The sequence below is a fragment of the Pocillopora damicornis genome, chromosome 11 (assembly GCF_964200805.1).
Source record: "Pocillopora damicornis chromosome 11, jaPocDami1.2, whole genome shotgun sequence".
Taxonomy (NCBI): Eukaryota; Metazoa; Cnidaria; class Anthozoa; order Scleractinia; family Pocilloporidae; genus Pocillopora; species Pocillopora damicornis.
In genome coordinates, this window is record NC_142680.1 from 3,407,694 (window position 1) to 3,433,668 (window position 25,975).

The 25,975-nt window shown below is 36.6% G+C and overlaps 3 protein-coding genes across 4 annotated transcripts in view; 1 reads left to right on the plus strand and 2 right to left on the minus strand.

Moving 5' to 3' along the window:
* Positions 1-253: 253 nt before the first annotated feature.
* Positions 254-17,986, minus strand: LOC113678990 (structural maintenance of chromosomes protein 2). The gene is made up of 33 exons (XM_089187687.1): positions 17,704-17,986; positions 16,518-16,667; positions 16,000-16,122; positions 15,502-15,540; positions 14,823-14,933; positions 14,346-14,390; positions 13,983-14,075; positions 13,557-13,634; positions 13,410-13,472; positions 12,838-12,891; positions 12,342-12,437; positions 11,376-11,565; positions 10,978-11,032; positions 10,466-10,586; positions 10,247-10,305; positions 10,108-10,167; positions 9,887-9,944; positions 9,351-9,431; positions 8,479-8,625; positions 7,892-8,014; positions 7,241-7,322; positions 6,878-7,013; positions 6,660-6,784; positions 6,257-6,342; positions 4,707-4,814; positions 4,563-4,628; positions 4,158-4,235; positions 3,716-3,781; positions 2,800-2,928; positions 2,493-2,693; positions 2,185-2,310; positions 1,673-1,824; positions 254-1,575 (listed from the first exon to the last, which is right to left on the minus strand). The coding sequence occupies exons 1-33, from the start codon at positions 17,869-17,871 to the stop codon at positions 1,191-1,193; spliced, it is 3,654 nt and encodes a 1,217-aa protein (XP_089043813.1). The 5' UTR covers positions 17,872-17,986; the 3' UTR covers positions 254-1,190.
* The window catches only part of LOC113678984 (G protein-coupled receptor 161B), a 31,345-nt gene continuing 10,722 nt past the window's right edge, over positions 5,353-25,975 (plus strand). The window contains exon 1 of the mRNA XM_089187693.1: positions 5,353-5,490. The gene's annotated coding sequence lies outside the window, so the exon portion shown is untranslated. The remainder of the gene's footprint in view (positions 5,491-25,975) is intronic.
* On the minus strand, positions 19,047-24,263 carry LOC113678989 (ras-related protein Rab-3). Of its 2 annotated transcripts, XM_089187698.1 has the most exons (4): positions 24,147-24,263; positions 23,680-23,971; positions 23,493-23,604; positions 19,047-22,132 (listed from the first exon to the last, which is right to left on the minus strand). In XM_089187698.1, the coding sequence occupies exons 2-4, from the start codon at positions 23,909-23,911 to the stop codon at positions 21,811-21,813; spliced, it is 666 nt and encodes a 221-aa protein (XP_089043824.1). In that variant the 5' UTR covers positions 23,912-23,971; positions 24,147-24,263; the 3' UTR covers positions 19,047-21,810. The 2 variants fall into 2 exon arrangements, with proteins under 2 accessions (XP_089043824.1, XP_027051714.1); XM_027195913.2 differs by lacking the exon at positions 24,147-24,263 and having other exon boundaries at positions 23,680-23,973.

Below are 25,975 nucleotides of genomic sequence, written 5' to 3' on the forward strand. Positions count from 1 at the left end.
CCACCGTAAAGAGATTGAATCTGTTCTGATCGGCTACCTGAGTGGATCTGGTAAGACGGACCCATCTTGCCCCTCCGCTTTAATCCCGTGCAATAAAAAAATTGCGTAATTTCTGACAACGTGGAAATCGTATCGAGAACAGCATGGAGTATAGGCATACTGATGTTAGGTTGTAAAGATTTACATAACAGTTTTTTCGATGGTTTTGTGTTTGGATGCACCGATGTGGTGGCATTTACAAAACGTGTTACGGTATGTTTGACAGCTGAATTTATTTGCTGCAAAGAAATACTGTAGTTACCTCATACAAACGAACGCTTTGATATTGTGATACATTCCCTTTTACAGATAAACAGCCCACCTGGGTTGAAGACCCAGTGAATCTTGATAATCAAGTAATTCATAGAGATAAGTTCATGGGGGGAGGGGAGGGGGATTAACACAGAAATTTGAACTAAAGATAAATCTACACTAGCGTCTCACTGGCTTAACAGGCAGTTTAACCACAAAGTAACGTGCACGTTAAGAAGTCCCTTTAGTTGCACCCTTGTGTACATCGTTCATACTTTACAATGTAGGGGAGAAACTATAATAACAGATCAAGCCTTCTTCTCTATTTTCTTCTTAACGTACTTGAATAAAGAAAATGATTGCCAAGAAATAAAAGCTCTTCATTGTGTAAAAAACATTATCCTTATCAGTACCACAAGAAATAAATACAGAACAGAATGAGGGATACACATTCTGATGATAGGGTGTTTAGGGTTAGTGGAACACTATTTCAAGCCGGGTACCCTAAGTGGTATTTACACAAGAGTTACTTGACAGAATAAGGAAATCTGACAACCTTCACTTTGACCGTTACATGATGAAGTAGAGGAATGTATACGCAACATAGTCATACATTACTGTGACGAGAGAACACAGTAAACTTATCAACTCAAATTCCCATCTAGAAGTTCCCAAATATGCTTTTGTTAATAAAATAGATGTTTACGTTTATGAGAACGAATTGTGGAGAGGGATGTTGTTTACCAGAGGGTTAATGTACTGATATATAAGGATAAACAGTGTGATGCAATGAAGGTTAATGCTCTACACTTTCAATATGATGCAAAGTAACATGATAGTACACTTTATATTTCTGCAAACGACACCACAAAACCTTAGCTATTCACATTTCCAGAGGTTTAACCCTGCGATGGCAAAAGAGGTTGGGCAGGAGTGTCAGTTCTCAACCTCTTGCTAGGGTTTTTCTTAGCAGTGCCTCCCCTTCCCAATGCTCCAATTCCATCTTCATCCCGACCATCCCGAGAGGGCTGGGACTGAGCATACCGCGTGACCGTGGACACGCCATCCACAAACTTCGTTTTAAAGAGGACATTGGCATTGTTAAACATGCCATCTTTTAAAGACACTACAATGAACTGGGAATGCTTAAAGTGGGCTCTGAGCATTTGGCCGATGTTTTGTGTGTGAGACAGATCCAGGGCGGCGTCTACTTCATCAAGGATGTACAAAGGAGCAGGTTTGAAGAGCAACATGGATAGGATGAGTGATAGCGCGACTAAAGACCTACGAAAGGAAATAACACACGAGTGAATAAAACAAAACACAAAAACAGAAGGATTGCTTGTAGTATTTCCATCAGTTTACAGCACAATAAACCAACCTTTGTCCACCGCTTAGTTCACTGAGACTTTCCTTCCAAACGTTTCCGAAAGCCACTTTCACCTCCAGCCCATCGAGTTCCGTTTGTCCTTCTGGAGGAGCCAGCTTTGCTGTGGTTCCAGGAAGAAGAGTAGAAAATATCGAGCCAAAATCCTAAAACGAAAAAAGAATAAAAGGTTAATTGATTAGAAAATGTCAATACGGAAATATAGATAAAGACTGTTAGTTTCTATGGCAACTATGTTGCTGCGTCCGTGGGGGCTATTACAAGATGCTTTGGTTACGTCAAATGAGTTGATAATGTATATTGACCAGCTTAAAGCTGTTCTAAAGTTGAAGTCTCGAGGCTTAGCCCTTCGTCAGAGCGAATGACGATGGGCTACGATACGGTGGCCCAATTTACATCGTCAACTAAGTTGATAATTATCCGGAAATGAAGATAGTTTTGAGGAAATATGAAATTTATTTAGATTACTTATTTCGAAGGAAAGACAACATCGTAGAACACCTTGCCTTGTTCACTTTCTTCCAAGCGTTCCTTAGGGCTTCGTTCTTCTTCTCATCAAGTTCTTTGATGACTAATGCAATCTTATCTTTGTCGTTCAGGACAATTCGCTTCTTTTTCATTAAATCATTGTACTGTTCAGGAGTAAAACATTATATTAGAAATAACTTAAACAAATTAATTAAATAAAACATAAGAAAATGGTAATGAATTTTGCGTTAAAAACGACAAAAACAACCATGGCAATATCCAGTTATTAACCCTTTACACCTCTAAGAGTGATTGGCATTCAAATGTTTCCCTGCAGTATCACTACCTTCTCTTCAGCTTTTCCAAGCATATTCATGGCTCGCATGTTCACGTTCTTTCCCAGTTTGTCTTTTGTTTCTTGCAGTTTACTGAGCCGTCTAGAGACATCCTTCATGTCGTTAGCGGCAAAATCGAAAGCACTGTTCGGTTGACTGAAAAAATTCCTCTCACTGGCGATCCAGTCGTATTTTTGCAACATTTGTTCCACCTGATGAGGTAAAAATGAGTTTTGTAGATGTTATATTTATATTGAGAAACTTTCATCCATGCACGGTAAACATGATGCGCTTACTATTTAGACACAACAATATTACCTTTGAAGCTGCTTCTTTACTATCGCGTTGAAATTTGTTCACTTTATAATCCATCTCCTTAAGCTCCAGCTGAATATCCTGACCTTGTTTCTGTAGGCCTTGCTGTTCCTGCACTTTCTCTTCAATGGCCTGTAACATCAAAAACAAGAACATTAGGCACAGTGCAATGTCAAATTATGGTTTACATTTTTACCTAAGAAGCTGAGTTTCGGTTTTAAAGAAACAGAGATGCACATTTTCACGTCAAAACGCGCACAATTTCGCGTCAAATCGTGCGTGAAGTTCCTGCCAGGCTATCGATATGTACTTAGTTCATCGACATATTGTGAAATAAAGACTGAAACGAGGAACATGGTTCAGGTTGCATTTGACACATTAAGGAAATTGTGAAACTAATGCCTCAAGTTGTTTTGTTAAACACGGTTGAAAGTTGTCTTCTTCAAAGGAGCTCCTTAAACCGATGTTTGTCGCCTTCAAATTTAGCACACTGAAAATAAAAGTTAGCGACTACTTGAAACCTATGAATGATTCAGTTCTCTGGTTCTGATTTTTGTTCAGTTCAACCCGTAATATATAGATTAGCCAAGCCTAAAAGCGGAGCTCGCATTTTTTCCCCGCACGTCTTAAGGGCAAAACGCCTTGCCCCGGCCAGGACTAGAACCCGGGTCGTCCGACTCGGAGCTCAGTGCATTAACCACTAGACTACTGGACAAAGCCGTGCGTTGGTGTGCCCGCGGTACAGTTGACCACGCATATTAAAAGTAGCATCTTGTCAAATTTTTTCGGCTAGATGGGTTACTACTATTTTGTATAATTATGGGGCTACGCTCTGCGAGCTCCGCTATTAACAAAATGTGTTTTTCTGGTGTGAAAGGGGTACAAGACCAAGAAGTTAAGAAGAGCGTAAGCAGTGTACCTCATTACACGATCTGAGGGCTTCCTTCTGTTTATCTAGCTCTTTAGCGGCCTCTTCGACTGCTTTCTAATATGGAAAGATAAGACAATATTATGATATATCGATTGAGCAGTTTCCTAGTAAAGGTCATAATACAAAATCCAAGTAATCAGAAGTGGCCACAGCAAAGAACCAGTAAAAGATCTACAAAAACTGCGCAGACGCTAATAACGGGAAATCATGTGGTTCGATCCACACAGGTGAAAATGAGTAAGTCACGCCTTTTTATATGTAAATTAATCTTTGTTCCTCGCCGGTTGAAAAAGGGCAGGATTGTTCCCCTATACAGCAATAGTCCTTTTTCGGCGCACAACCGAAAAGGGAAAGAAAAAGCAAAGCTTATTCATCGGGTCCTACTAAAACAACCTTTCAAAGTTAACATGAAGTACAAACTCAAAGGCACCTTTGTTTCCTTCGCCCTCTCAGAAATTTTTTCAATTTGCTCCTCAGCTTTTGAAATTGCTTCATCGACTGCTTTGACCTGTGTTAAAAAAAAAAGATTATTACCCAAAACGTAACACCCTACTCTAATTTTCTTGGACACGTAACAAAACGTTAACTCTAAGTCCCGAGAATGACTAACATGGAATTTCTCCTCACAGTATCACTGTTAAATCAAACACTTAGGTCATGTGAATAGAGAAAATGATTGGCAACTAAAGAATCTCTGGATTGTAAAACAAATTCTCTTTGTCAGTGCCATGGGGAAATTTAAAGAGAATATACATATCGATGTTAGGAAGTAAAGGGTTAAGCAAGGGACTTTAAGGGAAAATAATTAAGCCTTCCTGAACACTACTGTGCTTACTTGCTCATCGACTTTAGCCCCTTCATTTTTCAGCTCTTCCATTTCTAACTTCATCTCCTCGACTTCCTACAGAATATCAGCAGTAAGTTGAGTATGTTTCAATCAATGTATAGCAGATCAGTTAAAGGGAGCTACGAAAGTTACCTGTTGCTTTGCTTTCATATTCTTTGTTGACTCCTCAGCTTTTTTCTTACTCTTTTTCACCTCTTCCTCAGCTGTCTTGAGTTCTTTTTCACGATGAGATTTTGCTTCCTGAAATCAAGTCAAATGTGGCTTTCAGCATGAACTGACTATCATAAGCTTTAGATATTCTTTAAGTTGGCAAATTTACATTTTCAACTCAGATGATAAAACCAGTTTATCTTTTAATACCCCCACCAACGCAGCACCACAGTTTCTATTTGTTTTATACTAAAGAATCCGTTAAATTCCCTAAGAATTACATTCAATTTTCAAAACAAACTTTATTTCCAAAGCGAACAACAGTGTCGTCAACATGCTCTATACTCTCATAAAGCACGCTACAATAAGCCAATCAGAATCCCTGTTAGAATGGTTCAAATAATCTGATTGGCTTTACAAGACTAAAGCTGTCAAAAATGTCAAACCATCAAAGTTCAAATTCATATTCATATTCTTACAAACTAAATAGTTCGGCATGTCGAAAATTTAACACTTTCGCTTGAAGTTTTTTGGTTTCTAATACAGAATCTGAAAGTGAAATGTTCAGTGAAATTCGGCCCAATCGTGGCTTACTAAAATACGCAAGTTATTTCACATGACAAGTAGAAAACAAACTGTTCAAGGCGAATGTATTATGAATGAACAACAGCCGAATTCACTGGGGCATGATGATCGCTCAGAATGACAGCGCCGTAAAACTCGGCTGCAGTGACTGATGTGGCCTTCCACTCAACACATCGGAAAGGTAATCAGAGCAAGCTCTTATTTTTCCACTCCTGTTTTTTTTTTTGTGTTGCTCAAGAAGTGGGGAGAAACACGAGACGTAGTCGAGTGTTTCTCCCTACACTTCTTTCGTGTTCTAGCCGCTTCCTGCGTGCTTTATTCTGCGATAGTTTTGTAAACTATCGCAGAATGTGAACATGAACTGTTTTTCCTTTGAGGATTTTCATATCTGCTCACGTTTTAATGACGTAAAATTACAGCGCCTGGTGTGTTTACAAACCTTTGTTTGGTTCTTCTGTTGCTACTTGCCGGCTCGCTTGTTCCGAAATTTCACTTTCAATTATCGGAAAAAAGCTAAAAAGAAGTCCCGGAAAAGGTCGAACATAGTACAATTTGGCAGGTGGCGTGACAGCTTTAGCTCAGCTCTATGCTCTATACGTTCATAGAGCACGCTCTTTCAACCAATGACAGCGTTATATCATAACTTTATCATAAAGAAAGTTACCTCTCTTATCTTAACCCTTTAACCCTTAAGAGTGACTGGCATCTAATTTCTCTTTACCATATCACCCCTGAATCAAATATTAAGGTCAGGAGAATAAAGGAGCTGATCACTAACTAAAGAAGCTCTTGATTGTTAGACAAATTCTCCAGTGTCAGCATCTTAGGAAATGTTTAGAGAACACTATGGAGAATATGCATACTGATGTAAGGGTGTAGAGGGTTAAAGTTCATCCAGTAAGTGCGTTTCCAAAGAGAAATACATTATTACAAGAACTCAGTCAAACCTTCATCTTCCTTTCAACATCTTTGCACTTCTCAGTTGCCACTGCTATTGTTTCTTTCGCCTTTGATATCAATTCTTGCTGTTCGTCTGAAAAGTGTATGAATTAAGTACAACATCAATCGGGTGAAGTGCATTTTGAGTTTGGCCAAGGTTGCAGTTGCATGGAATGTTCGCAGTTGAATGCATTGTTCTCAAAATTTTACTATTTTTAAAACTTGTTCTTTTCGACTATCGACCGATTGTTGATCGAGTCTCAACGATCGACTTTCGAGCGACCATCAATTGACTATCGAGGCTATCCACAATACACATACAGTACACAGGTCATAGAAACGTTACTGCATTTACGATCTCAGGAGCGTTTGTGTCCAAGGAATTTCAAATCAAACAAGCAGGTAACCTACCAACTGTTTTCTGCAAAGCTTCAACCTCCTCCAGTTGATGATGATGAGTACTTTGCTTCAGGCGAGCCTGGACAAGTTCAGCTTCATGAACTTTCAAATCATACTGCTGTTTTATCTGGCGATATCTGAGGGGCAAAATACGAGGCAAAGTTGTCTTTAAACCTGCCTTAATTCTTCATGAACATTTAAAATGGTTGTCAAAGGTAAGAGTTGCTTACTTTTCTGCCATTTTCTTATAGGCGTCCAGCTCCTGGACAACATTTTGAAGCTCTGTACTTTTGCCTTGTAGAGTCGCTTGTGCCTCATTCAATTCCTGCAGCTTGACCAGGATTGAGGAATGCGATGCCCGTGCACCTGAAAGGCATAGAACATGATGTGGCTATGGTACCAGTCATAAAACAAAACGAACAAATAAACACAGAAAGAAAGACAAGCGAAAGGGCGAAAGGGGCAGTTTGAGTTGGGCGTATTTCCGAGGGCGTTTATCTTGCTGCCCTTTCCAAACTGATAAAACATGTATTCCAATTCAAATATTACAGGTGTTTTGCATGAATGTGACAATTCAATTGCACATTTTGTACCTCCTGTGGCTGTTCCTTGAGGATCAAATAAGTCTCCACCTAAGGTCACTGACCTTGCTTGCACTTTGGGATCATAGGTGACCTGCAGTAAGCATGGTGACACATTACACCATTAATTTTAATATTTTCTTTTTAAGTCCTTAGTTTAAGCCACTCATGTTGTTCTCCTGAGCATGACACTTTAATCTCACAGTGCCTGTATTAACCCTTTAAAACCTAACATCAGTATACATATTCTCAGTATACTCTTCTACATTGCCATCCAATAGTGCTTTACAATGACTGAAATAAATAGAGTGCTTGGAAATCCCAACTGGCAGGAGGTGGACCAGTTGGCTATTTACACAGCCCTGCTGAGGAGTTGAACTTGGGGCAACCGAGAACAAACCAGCAAATGGCAGGGTGGAGGACTTGAACTCAAGACCACCAGATTACAAGTCCAGCACCCTAACACAGTCAGTCTCATTAAAGGACTTCACCTTACCTATCAGGAATTGTTAGAAGCACTCAAGCACAACATTTTCTTAAAAACAATCTCAAAATTAGTGATGACAACTTCAGTAAACAACAAACAGTGCTCTAACACAGCCCAGTTGGAGCTTTTTCAAATGTAATTCTTAAAATATTAAGTAACTAACATCTTCAAAATACCTTTTTAGCATTATCCATGTCATTGCATACAAAAGTAGTCCCAAACACATAAGCCATAGCTGCTTTGACCTCTTCATCATAACCAACAAGGGACAAAGCAAGGTTGACATTGTCCTTACCAACCTAACAGTGTCCAGAAATAAAACAATGATGATTTAATTAATAGCAATTAAAGCATTTTCTTACAGTAGAAAAAGAATCTGTCAATACAATCAATGTGTAATTTAATGTACTAACATGATTATGAAGACGTGTTTCAAAGACAAAATCAATACTCTTCTCAGGTTTAAGAACAAAAATGCTTCAAATCAAATTACATGTAGCTCATAATTATTCTCAAAAGGTTAGTTTCACTTTTCTTGTTTCCAACATCTTTTAATTGGCCTAAACAAAATTTCAAAGCTTTTCTAACACAAAAATGAAATTAGAGAACTACACTGTACATGAAACTACAAATCACCCATACTCTCCATTAAAACACCAAATAAGTTTGTTTGTTGTGAACAAATTGAGCTAAATAAAAGGAGTGATGGCAATAGATGACTGATTATGGAAGAGAAACAGTCTAATCTTTAATCTACACTCACCAAGCTTTCTGCTCTTTTCACAACATCATTTGAAAGAGTTCTGGAAGCAATTTTATTCAGTGGAATAAATGTGTAGCGGCGCTTGAGTTTGCCATTGCTTATTAACTTTTTGCCAGTCACTTCATTGTCTATCACAACATTATAGAGCTAAAAGATGAAAAAACATTATGCTCATGTGGAAAAACAGTATATTTACATTGTATGTATGCACATGTATGCAAAAGAGTCAAATTACAGTATCATTTGATACACACCTAGGCCCAATTATTCAAAGGGAGGATAACGCTATCAAATGAATTGCACTATCCACCGGATAGCGATTTATCCAGTGGCTGATGGTGTCCACCCTCTGAACAAGTGGAGCCTGTATTTTAACTTACTGAGTATACAAACAAAGTAGACTAGAGAAAACATTGTTATTTAACACAGTAGAATGATACTCTTTTTACCTAGTATGTGTACATGTATCAACAATATATTTTTTTAAATTTCTTTTTAAAGATACACCAGATTTGACATAGATACTAAGGCATCTTTCATCAAATTTCCAACAATGACAGGAAATTTAAGATTCCTTTTCTGTGATACTTCACTGACATTCTCAAAACTGAATCATTTCTGTCCAGTTACAGGTTCAGGTTAAATAATGTTTTCAACTAGGTTATATTGCTTATACAGTGTTCACCCTTATTTTAAGCATAACAGGTAAAATAAATTTTCAAACCAGTAAAGCAATCCTTTTACCTGTTGAATTTTCAAGAATTCCAAGCAATTTTTAATGGTAATAAGAGGTACTATAGGCAGTAAATGTTACTGGTTACTGCCTGAAAAGGAGAACACTGTTATAGGTAATTTTTCAAAACAAACCTCACCTTTCCTCCAGCAGTCACCTCCAGACCTGTAGCAGATGAGACATCTTTGACTTGAATCAGTTGTGCCACTAGACCTTTCACCTATCAAAAGAAAATGTTCAACGTCATCACATTGCTGTTTTTAACAAATTCATACTCATAAAATGCATCAAGATCCTAAATGTGTTGTGAAGATAAAAAAAAAGTCGATATTTGAGATATTTGTGGAGAAACCTGATACATTAGCATCATCCTCATATTTCATAGCCCAGAATGATTTGCCCTTCAGTACAACATAAAAGTTCTTATCCCAAAGTTCCCACCACTTTTAGAATCTCTGTAAGTATACTTTGGATAATCCTCTTTTGCAATAACAAACCCAGCTACCAAACTGTTGCAAAAGACTGGCCTCTCCTTAGCCTTTCCTTTTTCAAAGTTGAATTAAATTATATCCTCTTCATACTTAAGTTCACAAGTGACTATACTTTTGTTTTGAAACTCATCACACCCAACAATTGATAAACTTTCCTGATTAGAATACCCGTTTTTCACCTCACCTTCTTGCGATCAAATCCTGTTTCTGGATCTCTGTAATCAAACTGAAGGTTTGGAAATCTGAAATAAGAAGTAGTACATGTAAACTAAATGTTTATGAAACATTTTTTAAAATTGAAATCATTGAAAGAAATCTCAATGCATAACACAAAGGTTGCAACCAATATTTTGTCAAAGTCAAGTGGATAGCATTGACATTTTTGTAGAAGCATGTGGAACGTACTTTGCCTCCAGAGTTTCCACTTTGGTCCTTAGCGCAGAAACCTCAGCCTCCAGCTCACGTCTGAAAAAGGAATTTACAAAGTGAAAGAGGAACAGGATTGGAAGCTAATTTCAATGCATCTAAGTACAAAATAATATACCTTTTGGCAATAAGTTTTTCCTCTTTTCCCTCTTCATACTTCAATTTCTTCATTTCATCCTAAACAAAAACAATTCAGCAACCTTATAAAAATATGGAAAAAATTATTACAAATTAACAGCAATTAGCCTAGACCTGCAAATTTGGGTGATCAGGTAAGACAAGGAAATTAAAATTTGCCTGATTCTCACAAACCATTAAAAGTTAGAGAATAACAAACCTCAAGTTTGGATTTACTCTTTTCAATTGCATCATAAACATCCTTGTCCTTCTTATAGCTCTTCTCTGTGTTCTTCAGCTCAGATTGTTTCTTCTTCAACTCCGTCTGAGCATGTTTGAGTCTGAAACAAAAATGTTAAGTACCAGGTATTGAGCTACTGATAAAAGTCAATTGTATGTATTTAGTAAAATATACGTGGATCTGTTAACAACTTCCTAATTTCCTTATTCTTATTTCTCTTCTTCTTTAATCCTTTATCATCAGTGTGTGAATAGCTTCCTATTTTTCCTTACAGAATAACAGCTGAATAAAATACCCTAACCCTAACCATAAACTTATTTTTTATGGGGTCTGTAACCTTTTTACATGCTATCCTTTCACTCTTGTTGTACTTTTAATTGTACAGTACACATCTGCTGAGCCATAAATTGTAATATATGATTACTAGAGAAGATACATTGCAAGCAGTTGATGTAAAGGCATCAGGAAAACTATTTCCTAAGGTTACTTGCCTCATCTGGCCTTGCTTGGATTCCGTTTCAGCAGAGCTTATTTCACTCTTAAAAGCTATATAATAAAAAAAAAATTGATAGTATGTTGTTAAAATCAATTAGAATATCCAAGTTACAGTAACTATTATGTTATCCTGACATGTAATAAGTTTGTTTCATATTCATATGTAGTATTGTAAACATTCCTTGTTTAAAAGCATGGTCAAAGTAAAACTATCAAGGCGCTGTTTGGATAATTATCTAAATAAATGGATTGGTTTGAAGCTTGACTATAAAACATGGTAAGGAACTACATACATTCATTTTCCAAAAGTTCATGACAAAATAAGAAAGCCTCAGATGATGAAAGAGCACAAATGTGCTGTACCTTGTGAGTCAACAAAAGTTCATGGACTTACTCATGATCTGGTCTGCAAGAGTCTTGTCTTCGCCATCTTCATTGCTGGATAGCCCTGCTGACACTGCATGGAAATGATCCTGTGCTATTTTCAGTGCCTTGCTGTCTTCTTGACTCTTTTCTTCCAGTTTGATGAGAAGGTCATTCAGCTTCTTCAGCTCTTTTTCTTTGTTCTTTAATTGAGCTTGATCCTGAACAATTGATATGGAATTTTGTATAGGTAATAGCATGATTTCAAGTGCAATTTGGTGTTAATAATCACAAGTAAATTTTTCAAAGACAACAGAACAGGCAAGTGCAATTTGTGGTCGTTGTAAAGTTTACAAGTGCATATTACATCAAATTGCAAGAGAAATCATGCTATTACTTGTTAATAATGTACATGAAAAAACATCACAGAAAGTCAGGACAGACAAAATTTTGAAAGTGTACATGCACTATTTGTAATTTGCTTTTGTGTAACAACTTTGCACCTGTGTTACCTTACATTGCACTTGTTTTCAGCCAATCAGAAGCCCATAATTTTTTCACGTACACTATTAAACCCTTTAACCCCCAAGAGTAATAGGCATCTAATTTATCCCAACAATACCAGCCCTGGATCAAGCATTAAGGACAGTACCATATGCATAAAGAACAGTTAAGAGAACAACAATGTATCACTCTCACACTGTCTGTTCTCTGCAAAGGAGTACAAATGAATACCTACAAATTGTTTTGGAAACTTGCTAGTGCATAAGGGGAATGGGGGTATGTGTTACCTAAAAGGATTGGCATCTCCTACAGCAAAAGTGGCTTTGCTCCAGGTTGCTTCATGTATATGAAACTGGTATAAGTTCTCATGATAATAGGCCATTAGAAATGTATATGTTTACTAAACCAAACCCTTCCTATAACAGTAACAGGAACCACTCATGTAAAAAAGTGCAGAAGAAACTTCTCAAGCTGCAAATGCTTATCTACTCACATCATCAAGGCTTTTCAGGAGTGCTTTTTTCTTCTTCTTCTCAGCTGCCAAAGTGTCCTTCATGTGTTTCAAATCAGATTCTGTCTTAACATCAACCTGCCAAAGAAGACAAAACTTAAAACTACCCAAAATACTGGTAAATACTACATGATTACACACAAAAAGAATTCGAAGTGCTGACAGCTAGGGAACTTCACCAGTGTTTCATTGTTTCTTCAGTCAATAAATCAAGGTACCACCAAGAAGACTCAACAGAAAGATAAACTGAAAAGTGTGATGCTAAAAAACATTGGAACCTTTGCTTGCTTCAAATGATGCTGTAAACATTTTCAAATCAGGTTGAGTTAGAACATTTGCAAGTTAACACCTACAGCTGTACATTGTCCTTTATACATAAAATATACAAAATCTGATGTCACAGCTCTGCATGGTTAATTCAATTTAGTGAGGTGTAACTAAGGGTGAACAAACACAACACACAAGTCATATCTATTACCTTTGAAACCTCCTCAAGTCTATTTTCAAGTTTTTTCAGGGCTGATCCAGACTCCTGTTGAACAACAGAAAAGTGAAATATTGAAAATTTAAAAGTATAATATTATGTAAAATAACAAGCTAACATTTGTATACTGTGACAAATACTCACTGGGGAGAGAATGAGAGAAAAGAGGTACAAAAGGGAAGCATGCAAGACAAGGATTAATTAGCCATGTAAGGTATGTAAAATTACATCATGTAAAGGCTAGTGCAGAATAAGGATTAAAGTGACTTTTTATGCAACTTCAAATTCACTTTTTTCACCAGGAAATGCATGTACAAGATGATGTGAAATGAGAGGCTAGCCGTCCATAAGAGTCACTGAGGGCTTTCATCAAGCAACACTTCATTTCGAGAAGGAGGAAAGGAAAAACTGCAGGATGAAGTGCTTTGCACAATGTCATACAGATGTTCAGTTGTCATGTATTTTTCAGCTGCACCATACTGGTTAGAGGTGTGTTATCAAGTACAGTATCCAAAATCCAATGGTTTCAATTGAGGAAGACTTTTATTAGTATTGAAAAGACTTACAGCAATCTTTTTCTTTTCTAATTCAGAGATGACTGCACTTAGTTCTTTAACTTTTCCTTCAATCTGCAAGAGACAGGTACAAAACAAAACAATGTGTAAATCACTGCATGTCTTAAAATGAACTTAGAAAGAACCAGACTCTATTACCTCTTCACATCTCTTTTTTAGTTTGACATTCTCTTGTTTAATGTTCTCTAGTTCAACTCCAGCCTTTTTCTGCACATCCTGAGACAACAATTCATGAAGTAATTAAATAGAGCATAACACCTGTTCATAAAGTGCTAATCCTGTAAAATTAAAATCTTATAGGAAGTTACATGTATATACTACAGAGAGCCATAGTTCATAAATTAGCCAAAAAAACAGCTGACTCCTGTCTGACTGGGAAAAAAACTTTCCACATGTAAATGTCCTGATAGTAGGTCAACATTATAACCCCATCGAGAACTACGTACAGTATAACTTTTAATTGCATGTTGGTTTACCATTTACCAACTAGTGGTAATAATATTGACCATAATATTGACTAACTCTTGGGCTCTTAATTGTTCATGTAATCCCTAAAATTTTTACCTCTGCCATCACAAATTGATGAGCTATATAGAGTCTTGAAAGATGCTCCACCTCTCTCATGACTTTTTGATATTCAAGATAAGATGCTCTCTCCTGATAAAAGTAATAATTGGAAATTAAAGGACAAAATTTATGTGTAAGATAAGTTTGTTCTAACAAGCAATGGCAATGCAGGTATCACAACTCATGTTTTCACAGTTACAAAGCACACTGTACTTACACCAAGAAATTGTAACCTGTGCTACACAACCACATCTGATGTCAGATTACATACAGTATAAAGATGAATTAATGTTGATACTTTTTTGCATTCATCCTTAAAAAAGTTGAGAGGAAGTGATAAATAATCTTTGTTAGACTCACCTCTTTAAGTTTGGTCAAGGTTGGAGTTATTTCTTCTGCAAGAATCTAGTAAAATATACAGAGTTACACCAGTACATGTACACATAAGAATCTATAATCTATCAAATATTTGTGCATGCACACAATCTCACTAGGCTACTAAACTACATGTGGTCATTACTGCACTCTGGGTTTACATGTGACACTGTCCTCTGCTCAAGACAAGCTGAATTTTTAACATCTTTCTCAACAACTGAACTAAAATTTACTTCCTTTCTTTCCTATTAATATTTACTCACATGACTCTTTTGACATTTCTCAGAGCATTGGAAAATAAAATCCAAAGATCTGAGATTCAATTCCCTATGGAAGACTTATATTTTTCATTATCTCACACTACTGACATTTTTCTTTATCTCACAACCAGGCTCAAAATTAACTACCCTTCTCATTTTATTTAATATATCTGGTTTTTCATAATAAAATTTATTTTCTTACAGTTTCAATCTCTTGTAGTTTGCTGTCCTTTTTCTCAATGGTGCGCTGTGCTGACAGCTTTTTACTCTCATACATTCTTGTTCCAGCAGCTTCCTCTATCATAGACAGTATCTGGTGAGGAAAAATAGGATATTACAGAATGAGGCTTCCATTTCTTCTCCCCTAAGTTCCCACTTCCATGCTTTTTCTTCCCACAAGGCATCAACACTCAACCTCTCACAACTTTAGTGAATAAAGGTGAAAGGATTTTAACTGATGGTGTTCGTATTGAAATAACACCAAATTGTTTTTAATTTGTAAAGAAAATCTACAACAGCTAGTAGGGAAAATTTCTTGCTAAATCTTGGTACATGTAGCTATGCAAATTTAAAAGTTTTGGTGTGTGAGTACAAGTACATTGGCAATTTGAATGGACCTTCAGTCCACAAGATAAAGAAAAAGAAAAGACTGACACAACAGACTATATTATATAAGAGTGACTAGCATCTAATGTCTCCTTGCAATGTTACCCTTGAATTGCACATTAAGGAAATGATCACCAACTCAAGAAGTTTTTGATTGTTGAACAACTTCTCCTAATCAGCACTTAAAGAAATGTATACAGAACAGTATGGAGAATACACATACTGATCGTGGGTTATAAAGAGAAAAGGAACTAGCTATATTACTGTAAACTTACTTCAGGTGGTTTCATATTCAGCACTTTAGTTATTCTGCCCTAAAACAAGAAGGTAAGCAGCAATACTTAATTAAAATAACAGTAATAGAAAGGTACTTTTGTACAGAGCTGTGAACCTTGGGCAAAAAATGGAATAATTACCAATACATCTACCTTAACAATGTTAACTTGATAAATACTGATTTTATTCATGTACATCAATTAATTACATAAATCTCATTGTATGCCAATAAAATTCAACTTCCCTAACTGTTTGACCCCTGAGAGTGACAAGCATCTAATTTCTCCTTACCACAGCATCCCCAAATCAAACAGAAAATTTATGAGAATAAAAGAAACAATCACCAACTAAAGAAACTATTGATTGTTTAAAAATTTCTCTTTATCAGCACCTTAGGGAATGTATAGTGAACAGTGTGGAGAATATGCATACTGATGTCAAGGTGTAGAGGGTCAACTGAAAAATTACTGTTGGTAATGAACAGCTTCATTACTAACCTGCATGATAAGAAAGTGAGGATTGTTTACATTAAGCTGAACTGAACGAAACAAGTCTTGAACTCTGGTGTTGTTAGCATTGCAGCCATTGATTAAATACTTGTTCCTGCCTCCAATAACAACCTTGATTGAATGTAATAATACAGTTATTTTAACCATAACAAATGCCTTTGACTTGCAAATTTAATTACCAGGAAACACAGAAAAGTATAACATCACTTTTCCATTTCTGTTTTAATCAAGAAACAAATCAGACATGAGAAAACTAAACCACAACAGCAATTGTAAGTAGGACTGCTTAAAAGTAAGTTGACACCCCTTTGAAACTTGATCCTTGATTCTCAAAACAAACATGGATCAAAGATCAAGTCTATAGATTTAAAGTGTGTGCTTGCATCATGTCCTGAACATTATTATGATTGGTCAGAAAATAGTTGAAATGTTTAAATCTCATCAGAGTGTTCAAAGTTTTGTAGAACCTCTCTTAGAAACTACAACATCGTCAAGAATGACCTTACCTGTCTAGAAACTGTAATTTCTTCAAAAGATTCATATCCTAAAGGGCTCTGCTTCTTGTCTGTATTGTCAAAGGTGATTGTAACTGTAGCTTTGGTTACCCCTGCCTGTCCACCTTTGTACACCAGTTCTTGTAAACTGCTTGCCCGTACCTAGAAGTAATATATAGATTTGGCCAAGCCTAAAAGCGGAGCTCGCATTTTTTTTTTCTCGTGCATCTCAAGGGCACAACACCTTACCCCAGCCAAGACTAGAACCCAGGTCGCCCATGGTACGGTTGATCACGCATGTTAAAAGTAGCACCTTGAACAATCATACGGTCATACATCAAAATTTTTTCAGCTTAATGGGTTACTACTATTTTGTATAATTATGGGGCTAAGCTCTGCAAGCTCCACTACAATATGAATTACAGACATGTTAGGCTCAATTACCAGCCACTGTTCTAGAAAAGAATTGTGCATTACAGATAGCATATGATTTTAGACTCAGGGTACTAGAGCCAAGCAATAAGAAGAATGGCAGGGAGCTAAAACTACCCATGATGTTCCCAACAGTAAAAATAGGAGTTTTCATATATATATCTAATGATCACCAATCATTACAAACAATTGGGAATGTCTTCAATTTAGCATTTTCATAGGTCAGAGAACTATGAGATGGTAAGGAATCAGTGACATCCTTGATAATCTGGCTGGGATTTTCCCGACCTATGAAAATCAGCCTTAAAGAATACCTTGCAAGGAGATGCAGAAGGAGTAAAAGAACATGTAAATCTTTTGTTTTCTGCACTTCCCAGCTTTATTTATTGATAACGAGATGGATCTCTGGCTAAATTCATTACCAAAGATAATAAATTAAAGTATTGTTCAACAAACTCGAGTATAGTTTGGAATAAACACACAGAACTTGAGAACAAGTCAGAACTTAATTAGTTCAGGGTGCAATCAATACTTGTAAGATTTTAAGATATGATTTAAAAGGTATCACAAACCCAAGATTAGAACCAGGGCAAAATCGTAATTTGCACAGCTGTATAACCACTGTCATTTTGAGTACAACGTACAACGCTGAACGTATCAAGGTCAAGACAGTTCTGCTCTACTCTGCTGTCGCATAAAAACGAAGATTCCAATAATTCTTGTACTCTCCCACCACTGAAGTTTATGGAAGAAAGTAAACGTTTACCTGTGTTAAGTTCGAAATTCCAAGAAGGAAACAAATGGAGTCAAGTATGTTTGATTTTCCGCTGCCGTTCAGGCCTGTGATCGCATTGAACTGAGGATCGAACCCAGAGATGGTCGTCCGTGTAGCATACGACTTGAAACCGTCAATAACGACCTGTTTAATGTACATTTTAAACAAGTTTCGAAGAAGAAACGTGTGTACAAAACGGTGAAAGAAACATCAGTTTGTCAACGGAGCTCGGCCGCTTATTCTTCCCGCCGAAACCTTCCCAGAGGCACTTGCGATTCATATTTATCCCGATTACCCGAGCCGTCACGCACAGGGGTGTAGGATCCGGAGGCCCGTTTCTCGAAAAGTCTCGGTAACTTATCGGGCCCGAAGCCACATTTTAAAATCTAAATTTAAAGAATAGAGAATTAGATAGTGGCTCTCAGACCAGTTCATTTTGTCTATTTTTCTGATTGTTTAATTCTATAATTTTTAAAACTTTTGAAATCCCCATCTTGAATGGAAACAGAACAGCTTTCCTGGCCCGTTAGGTTATAGGTTTTCAGCGGGATTCCGGTGTGACAACGGCACGGGACCCGGTGTTATCTTGACTGGAATGTTAACGGGATCCTGGAACGTTCCCGAGAGGGAATCCGATAGGAGTCGGGTGTGTTTTGGAGTGTTACCCCCACGGTAGAAATCGACTCAATGCTGAATTTAAAAGCTCCTTTTAACTACTGCAGCGGCCAAGCGCAGCCAACCGAAAATGCCTCAGAGTTCCTAGAGCGGCCAAGAAAATGACTACTTTCCACTTGTTCGTCCCGTTCCTGAAGATAGTGTTATTTTCCTGTACAGTTGTCCTTTTGTTAAATAAGTTTTGACCAATCCAGTCCAACCAACGGCACATATAACTCTTAATCCCGCGCGGAGTGCGGAGCAACGTAATTGACCAGAAAAAATGTAAGAGAAAAGTCCATGCAAATTATTCTTCTTTCTACAAAGCCTCAGTTTTCATTGGAAACAGCACTGAAGAAGAGGTTCTCACAACTCAGAACACTTTATTAAAATATTTAGCACTTCTTCAACATTTTTTTAGCTGCTTCAGCTCTTTTATAATTCTTCTATTAAAATTAACCTCACAAGTCACACTGAACTTATTCAACTGTAATTCATAGAGGGAATGGAAAAAAGCTCTGAGTGACTACTGATAGATTGTTCACCTCTCCTTAACAATTTTCTCATATTTCCTTGTAAGATGCAGGGAGAATTTAATGTTACATTAAATGTTACCTTCAGGATTTTTACAACACATCCCTTAAAACAACCCTGAAGCAAATAAAAATGCAGATGGCTAATTCTTTGAATTCAAGTTTAATAATTTTTTCCAGACTTAAATTTCTCCTTTTGTCTGTTCCACATCAATGCTTTTCAGCTGTATACATGCATTGACCTTTAATAGAATACATGTGATTCCTCTTTCCCTATAAATACCTTTAACATCCTTCACTGAAGTACATTTTAATAACTTAAGTTAAATCTTAACCATGTATGCCTTGGGTTAGAATCAACTCATCAATAAATCAGCATTGTTGAAACATCAGTTTCAGCACACTACAACTAGAAAATCCTTTAAATATCTTGCATAGTCTCTATGAATATCACCAGATAACATTTCAGAGAACAGTGAATGCTACTAACATGCAAAAAGTCAAATACATAGCTTGTGACAATAGAATCATTACAAGCTGTTTCCCACATTGATTGCTTTGGAATTTAGATACAGAAACTGCAGGTTTAAGGTGTAAATTCTTAAGTCAAACTTTAGAAAATATCAACTCTAGAAATATTTCAAAAACTTCCTTACCAGATGAAAAATCAGAACCACAAACTATTGCTCCTCACAGATGTGCTCTCTGGTGAATGACTTTCTTAAATATTTCCACTGTTCATGGTTTTAAAAGTTTGACAGTAAGGTTCCCTCAAGCTACCTTTTCAACCCTTTCACTTCCAGTAGTGACCAATACATAATTTCTCCTTACAGTATCTATACTATGTCATGCCGACAAATGATAAGAACTAAGAAAAATGTAAATGAAGTATTACTTGAACCAATACCAAATTCTCCAAACTGGCATCACAAGAATTGTATTACAGACAGTAAGGAGAATTACTAATAAGATCGTGGGAGTGGAAGGGTTGAAGTTACTCACTTTAGAAATGAATAACCCTTATTTTTACAACATATCCTGTTGTAACAGATTCTAGGCTAGTTTAGCTATAATGATGAAACTGAAAAAGTTCAAAATCGTTACATTTCAAGTTTAAACTCAGTTAAATTTTTGAAAAATGCCAGCTAGTGAACAGTCTGTTCTTAACCTTTTAAACCCTGAGAGTGACCTGAATCTAATTTTTCCTTAACCCTTTCACTCCCACAAGTGACCAAGACAGAATTTCTCCTTACAATATCAATACAATATCAAGCAGGCAGGTGATGAGAATAGAGAAGAATATCAATCATGGGATTATTAGTTGATCCAATACTAAATTCTCTGAACTAACATCATAAGAATTGTATGGCAGATAGTAAGGAGAATTACTAATCATATCTTGGGAGTGAAAGGGTTAAAGCAATACTGCTAAAGCATTCATTGAGTTCATGAGAGTACAGGTAAAGAAAATTATTGCTAACCTAAGAAGTTTTGATTGTTAAACAAATTCTCCTTTCCACTACCAGACAAATGTATAGAGAAAAGTATGGAGAATATGAATACTGATGTTCGCAAGTAAAGGGTCAATAATCATTGCTGTTTCCAACCCTAACTAATTTGAAAATCAAAATATTTCTTCATAAATTTACAGGCCAGAAAGCTGCAACAAGAAGAAAATACTGACAAGCATTAACAAACACCTGTTTCAAAGAGAAAACATTTGCATTCAGCTTTTATCTCTGAAACCATTTTTTTGTGACAAAATTGGTCACTTGTGTTGACCACAAAAATAAATTATTTCTTGGTAGGTGAATTTAACTTGCATGCCTTTTACATTTCCACAATTATAACAATACAACTAGTATTGCTTATTTCAAGCTAATAACACCCAAAGGGTTATGGAAAAGCTTAAATATGACTAAATATGAGATTTACGCGCGGCAATGACAACTGCACTATTAAAAAAATTGTAGCCTCCCTACGAGGGTTGTGAAAGTAGATTTGTTACCAAGATTTCCTCCTGTCAAAGGTAGGGTGTGGGATATTCTGTGAGACAACATGACTCTACTTGATTGACCATAAACCATTCACCAAAGACAAATTCAAGAAAAAAAAATAACACTGATATTATCCTTGAGCTATCAGTCACAAGTAGTTATGGCTATCCCCTCCTGTACAATTTTTTAAAATTAAAACAGATCCGAATTGAGGTTTTTGAGGTCTCAAATCTCAAAATCATTCAATCTTCCTTAAGAAGGTAAAGAGCAGTGTTGGGAGAAACTGGGAGTTAATCAAATAGTCTTGTTAATTGACCCATGACCAAGACAGAGTTTCTCCCTACAACATCATGCCGACAAATGATGAGACTAACGAAATATCTTATTAGGAGATTATTAGTAGATCTTCAAACTAATATAACAAGAATATTAAGGCAGACAGTAAAGAGAATAACTAACTGAATCTTGGAAGTGCAACAGTTAAGAGTTAACAGAAATACAATTAATTAGCGAGTTTTGAGTCAAATTTCTAGTCAGTTACTATTGATATGATCACTTGATTAAATTAATGAAATCAATTTTTCATGTTGGGAAGTAACCCACAAGTAAATTCTCAGACAAATTCATGAACCATCAGGCGGGCAACAAGAATAAAGAAAATTATCAGTTAAGAGAAGTTGAAGAACCAACTTTAAATTTTCACCAAGAGGTAAATAATGGTTGGTAGGAAAAAAAAACTGCAGTTTAGTTGATGAAGAAGAACTAAGCATAAATAACACTCTATCATTCTATCAGTCTATCTAACAACCAACAGAGCTGCCACAAAACCAAACCTGCAACTTTGCAAAGATCCTTAAAATTTCAAATGAAATATAACATCATTCCTATTCAGAAGATACAACAATTTACAGAGATCAACAAGCACAGCCGCTGTCCTGTTGCTGAGGAGGCTTGTCAGATATCTTTGTTGTTCCAGGCTTCTGTCCACTAACAATAGTCGGATCAGAATCTAAACTCTCAGACATCTTGTCACAGATGATGTCCACCAGACGCTCAAACACTTGTTTGACATTGACATTATCCTTTGCACTGGTTTCAAAGAACTCCAGCCCAAGCTGGTCTGCAAGCTGCTTCCCTCTCTCGTAAGTCACAACTCTGTCTTCCTCCATGTCGCACTTGTTTCCGACAAGGATCACTTGTGCATTCGACCAAGAGTAGGTCTTCACTTGTGTTGACCTGTGTTCAAGGAAATGAGTCCAATCAAAAGGTACTATTTACTCTAAGACATGTTCACCTTAAGAACAAGGTTAATCTAGTTGTTGCATAATTCACTTTAACCTCCACAAGTGATCAATATGTAACTTCTCCCTTCAAAATCCACATATCATCTAGCACACATGTAATGAGGATGCTCAATATTGTCTGGTAGAAGTTGTTATCTTGATCTAAAACTAAATTCTTGTAACTAATTTAAAAGGAAATGTGTAGAAGCTAGAAGGGAGAATTAGGCTTAAGCTGAAAAGCTTCATACTTGTCACTAATTTGGCGACAAAAAAGACAAAGTCCAAACAGTAGAAGAGATTTATATATTCCTCAGTTTACTTTCAATAAAATTAATTGAATGAAATTGTTTACCTGGTTAACTTTTGGCAATTTTCATTTGTCATCCTTTACTACTCAAGCGTAAACAAGGCGTTACGTGTGATTAAATTTAAATCGCACATCTTACAGAAACTTATGCCAACTTCTGTCATGTTTTCAGTCGCAAATGAAATGAACCGGGCTAAAGATAAATATATTTTTGTACATCTGGTTTGATCGAGACTAACATGGTCTCTGATCTGGTCTAAAGATATCGCGGTATCTTTCAATTAATCGTTGACTTGTCTAGAGCAAATTGCACAAGAAAAGACTATTACAAAGCTGAGATTTAATGTAATCTCACAGCTTTTTACAATATACAAATCAAATACAAATTCTATACGATACGTCGTAAACAGGACGAACTTTCCGCCCCCACAGGAAAATTCGAGTAAGATTATAATATGCAAATATAAGCTTGGCCATGCGTGATACAAAGAATTCTAAACTATAAACACGTCCAACATTTGAAACAACAAAGTTTACAAAATTTCTCCCGAAAGAATATTAAGGCCTTGAATGTAACCACCGCGTATTCTCACGAAAGGACTTAGTAAAAAGTTAATCTTTCCAAATTAGAATATTTATTCAATTCCCACCTTTGCATTCTTTGAATTTTTCGATAATTTTTGAATAAATCTTCGGCCGACGCGATCGAGCAGAACTGTCTCCAGTTAAACATTTTGTCGTCAGCGAAGGCGAAAATAGATTTTCTAGCATTTACAAAGTGATATTCCCAAATCAAATTTCTGTTTTCCTTTACTGTGACCTTCGAAAGTAAATTGTTTTGATGTAGTGAAATTGACCCGAACGAATCGCAATCTGCTTGAAATTTCGGTTTACGGAAATAAGATATTAAAATTAATTTTCCTTAGGTGAAATCGCGACGAGATGGAAATTTGCCGGCTGAACTAAGATCACCGCCGAAAAATATTAAACATAAAAAAAACCTTACCAATCTTGCACTGCCTGAAATGACTCTTCATTGGTAATGTCATACATCAGGATAAACCCCATTGCTCCACGATAGTAGGCAGTAGTTATTGTTCGATATCTTTCCTGACCGGCTGTAAAATAATGTAAATAATTACACAAGCTATTCGGAAAAACTAGAAAAGACGAATAGAAAATAACAAACGCACCTGTATCCCAAATTTGAAGTTTCACACGCTTCTCGTTTCGAAAAACCGTCTTCACTTTAAAATCGATTCCTACCGTTGAAACAAAAGCGGACGTGAAGGAATCATCCGCATAGCGAAAAAGAAACGATGTCTTGCCAACTGCAGAATTTCCAATGATCAAAAGCTTGAACATATAATCGAAATTCTGATCGGCTGCATCTTTCTGCCACTGTTTGTCGTTAGCTGTCGCCATGTTTTGAGCTCTCGAATACCTCTCGCTAAACCGAGTTCCCGGATATCATCGTCCACGGACCTATCACAATCGTCAGAAAATGATCAAATTAGCGAGTAGCCAATCAGATTTGGCAAAATTCACCTGTCTTCAAGCCCCGCGCCCTCGCGCGAAATTATAGCGATCACAATTTCCTTGTCCGCCATGGAAAATATTCGAAAGAGTAGTGTATTTTCACTAAAAAATTTATCCAAACCTTGGTGTAAATTAATCCTCAATATTGGTGGGTTGAAGAAACCATAATTAATTTCGCAAACTTGTTCTTTCAGATTTATCATCTCTCAAGATGTTTCTGTGACCAAGATAAATCTCCTAGCACATTTTGGGTTTATTAGTTTATATTGAGGAACATCAAAAATAACGGATGTGATTGATTAAAGAGTAACTCTTTGTCCCTTATTGAATTTCTGAGTGGTTTAAAATTGAAAAAGTGACACAGTGACTTTTCATTTCTTTCCAACTCCCTGATCCCTATCGTTATTATTCTGAGTTCATCTTAAAAACTTCATTGCATACAATAAGATATGCATTGAAATAAATCAAATTGTTTTGAGAAGAACTAAACTCCCCGGCTTTCAGGACGTAAAAACTTAAAACTTTCAGGTTATAGAAAACTAACTTTACTTTAAATAATGATTTGATTTTCCTTTCCCACAGATATATTCATTGAGTATCGATAGCTAAAAAAATCGCTTTTTTTGGTATAAAATCTTTATCTGTTCCTGATACTGGTTTCCCTAGTTACCTGATATCAGATGAAGCATGGGAATAGAATATTTCCCAGTCAAATGCTATTTTAATGAAATCATCTACTTAAAATCGCTCTAAGTTTTTTTTTACCCCTTGATGCGAGTATCAGCGAGAAGGATCTGCCTGTTCTCGGAGGTAGAAATTAAGTAAGATCACGAATAAGTTAGTCCCATTATTTTATCTTCATAAGTTTTCAGTGTAACTGGCATCCGACGACGTTTCAGACAGAGCCCTGTGGGGTGTTAACCAGATCTTAGCGATCAGTGTTAATTGTAGAGAGCACCCTCCCTAACATTTTAGACAAGCAGATACCCGCAAACTAAACGAAAAACTATTGCTCTGCTGCATCGGCGACAAAACTTTTACTGGTGTTTCACTTTGTTATCGGTACCTTGTCAATGACAGTCACTCAATTAATGGAATCGGAAACGAGTGAAATAGCAGCGTGTGGTACACGGCAGTGGTCAGCAGCCGTTTCCTTGACAACGCCTCCCACCGTTGCAGATCGCCCGATCTTTCGTGAGTTTCCTCCAACAACGTGCCTTTCTTCTTTCTAGCATCTATATCTTCATCAGAAGATTTATATTTACTTAAAATAAGACCCTCTGTTAAACCCGCGTTTAATTTATTAATAGTATCGTCAAACTCCACAAGAGCTTTCTTAGCTTGTTTTAAATTGTTACAAAAATTACTTAAATAGCTAATATAATTTATGTGCCACAAAAAGGTTCATGTACAACCAATGAATTAGAGAGAGCAACCACACATTTACCTTGTAAGCTGTTTTCTATGTGGAGTTAAAAAACATGCGAGAGGTCCATGCCAAATATATCTCACACCCTTTTAATACGAGAATACAGATTGCTGTGAGATTAGAATTCTCTTTTTCAGAATTCCAATATTTGAGGGCCTCGGCGACAGATCGAGACCCCAGTTAAGATAGGGAGGGACCTGAGGGTAATTCGGAATAGGGTGCGCCTTATTCCGCAATTTATACAATTCTGTGCCATGGTCAGGATTCGAAGCCCTCAGCGAAGGATCCCTTCCCATCCAGCCCTTATCCTTTCAGTACTCCCCCCCCCCTTCAACGGGGAACAAAGTAACTCCTGAATTAGCTTCTTGTGGCTCTTTGCACCCAAACATCAGTATGCACATTCTCTTTAATATTCTTTATAAATTTCTTATCGTGCTGACCAGGAGAGAGGCCTTGATGTGTGATTCAGGGTTGATATTGCAAAAAAAAAATTAATTAAATTCTAGTCACCCTTTGAGGTC